This window comes from Myotis brandtii, unplaced genomic scaffold (assembly GCF_000412655.1).
Source record: "Myotis brandtii unplaced genomic scaffold, ASM41265v1 scaffold632, whole genome shotgun sequence".
In the NCBI taxonomy this organism is placed as follows: Eukaryota; Metazoa; Chordata; class Mammalia; order Chiroptera; family Vespertilionidae; genus Myotis; species Myotis brandtii.
In genome coordinates, this window is record NW_005370419.1 from 143375 (window position 1) to 145214 (window position 1840).

Below are 1840 nucleotides of genomic sequence, written 5' to 3' on the forward strand. Positions count from 1 at the left end.
CTGTTTCCTTCTGGCTTTACTCCGTCCGCCACCTCCGCCTGGTTCTCCCTCCCGGTAACCCTCTCCCGCTTCATGCCCAGGCCTGACCAACGTTCTGGGCTCCTTCTTCTCTTCCTTCCCGGTCACCGGCAGCTTCGGACGGTGAGTGCCCGCCCTGCTTGTCTGAGTCCCTGGGAGGTCCCGGCCGAGGCTGAGGTCCTGTCAGCTCCCTGATCAGCTTCCCTGGGGGTGGCCGGCGGCCGGGAAAGGCCTCCATGGACAGGCACACACTGCAGGTTGCGTCCCGAGGGGTACAGCTGGCCCGGGGCGCGGTTCAGCGTTGGGGGGTGGACGAGGCAGCCCCCTGCTGCTGGGCTCGGCCGTGGGTGGCGGAGGGGGCTCTGGGCAGAGAGCTCCTGCATCGGGTGTGGGTGCGGGGCTCCCAACAGCCCCTGCGGCTGAGCCAGGAAGGAGCCTGTTCCCAACAGGCCCGCCCCCAGGAGCCCACGGCGGGTTTGGCGTCCTCACGGGTGTTTGTGCTCACAAATATGTACCCACATGCACTTGTGTGTCCGCACATGTGACGTGTGTATGGGTTAAGTGGGACCCCTCACCCGACAGCCCCATCAGTTTTTCTCCGTAAAAGCAGCCCCCCCCCCCCCATCCTTCCCCAGGGCCCGGGACCCCGGGTGCGGGCGTGTTATTGGGCAGATCCGCCCAACCAGCGCCAGCCATGGCAGCTCCAGCCCCAGACCCGGATGCCTCGCTCAGGAGGCCCGGAGCCGGCGGCGTGGCTTCTCCTAGGGCCACGCTCGTGGCTGGCAGGTGCCGTCTCGCTGCGTCCCCCACGTGGTCGTCCCTGTGTCCGTCCTGGCGTGTCTGTCCTGACCCGTCTCCTTAGAAGGACAGCAGTCGGGACGAGGGCCTTGCTTAGTGGGCTCTGCCCTCACGGCTCTGCGGGCGGGGCCGCCTGCGCAGGGTCAGGGGGAGGGCACCGCAGCCAGTGGGAAGCTGGTCGCTATGCCCAAAGCTCCGTGTGCTCCTAAGCCTTGGGGGCACCCCTGTCCCCGGAGACCAGCTGCCTGTGTGGACTGACACCCCCTGCTCTGGCTGCCACTGATGGTCTCCATGTCGCCTTCAGGACGGCCGTGAACGCCCAGTCGGGGGTGTGCACCCCTGCGGGGGGCCTGGTGACAGGTGAGCCCCCACACTGCACCCCCATGTGCTGAGGCTGTGACATGGGAGGAAGGGGCGGGAGGACCACAGTGCAGTCGGCCTGGCCCCCCGCTGCATCCCGGGCGGGCTCCCCCTGCGTCCTGGGTGAGCTCAGGGCCCCGGTCAGTGGTATCTCCCCCCAACCCCCACCCACAGGGGTTCTGGTGCTGCTGTCGCTGGGCTACCTGACCTCGCTCTTCTACTACATCCCCAAGGCCGCGCTGGCGGCCGTCATCATCACGGCCGTGGCCCCGCTGCTGGACACCAGGATCGCCTGCACGCTGTGGCGCGTGAGGAGTACGTGGCTCCTCGTCTGTCAGTGCGAGGTCGCGCAGCCCTGCCGTCCCCGACCACAGCACCAGCTGGAGCTGGAGGCTCACGTGGTTCTGGGAGGGTCACCCGGGGTCAGGGGTCAGGCCCCAAGAGTGCCTTCAGCCCCTGCAGGGGTGGGGGTCTCCCCTCCTCCTGCCCCCCCACCTGACACCCGCCGGAGGAGGCCTCAGCGCACCCCTCTCCCCAGGGCTGGACCTGCTGCCCCTGAGCGTGACCTTCCTGCTCTGCTTCTGGGAGGTGCAGTACGGCGTCCTGGCGGGCACGCTGGTGTCTCTGCTGGTCCTCCTGCGCTCCGTGGCCAGGCCCGGCATGC

The 1840-nt window shown here is 68.7% G+C and overlaps 1 protein-coding gene across 1 annotated transcript in view; it reads left to right on the forward strand.

The window, feature by feature from the left end:
• Positions 1-1840, forward strand: part of SLC26A11 (solute carrier family 26 (anion exchanger), member 11) — a 12246-nt gene that overhangs the window by 6926 nt on the left and 3480 nt on the right. Inside the window, 4 exon segments of the mRNA XM_014528391.1 lie at positions 81-141; positions 1121-1176; positions 1351-1491; positions 1715-1838. Of these exon segments, the coding sequence (XP_014383877.1) occupies positions 81-141; positions 1121-1176; positions 1351-1491; positions 1715-1838 (382 nt within the window).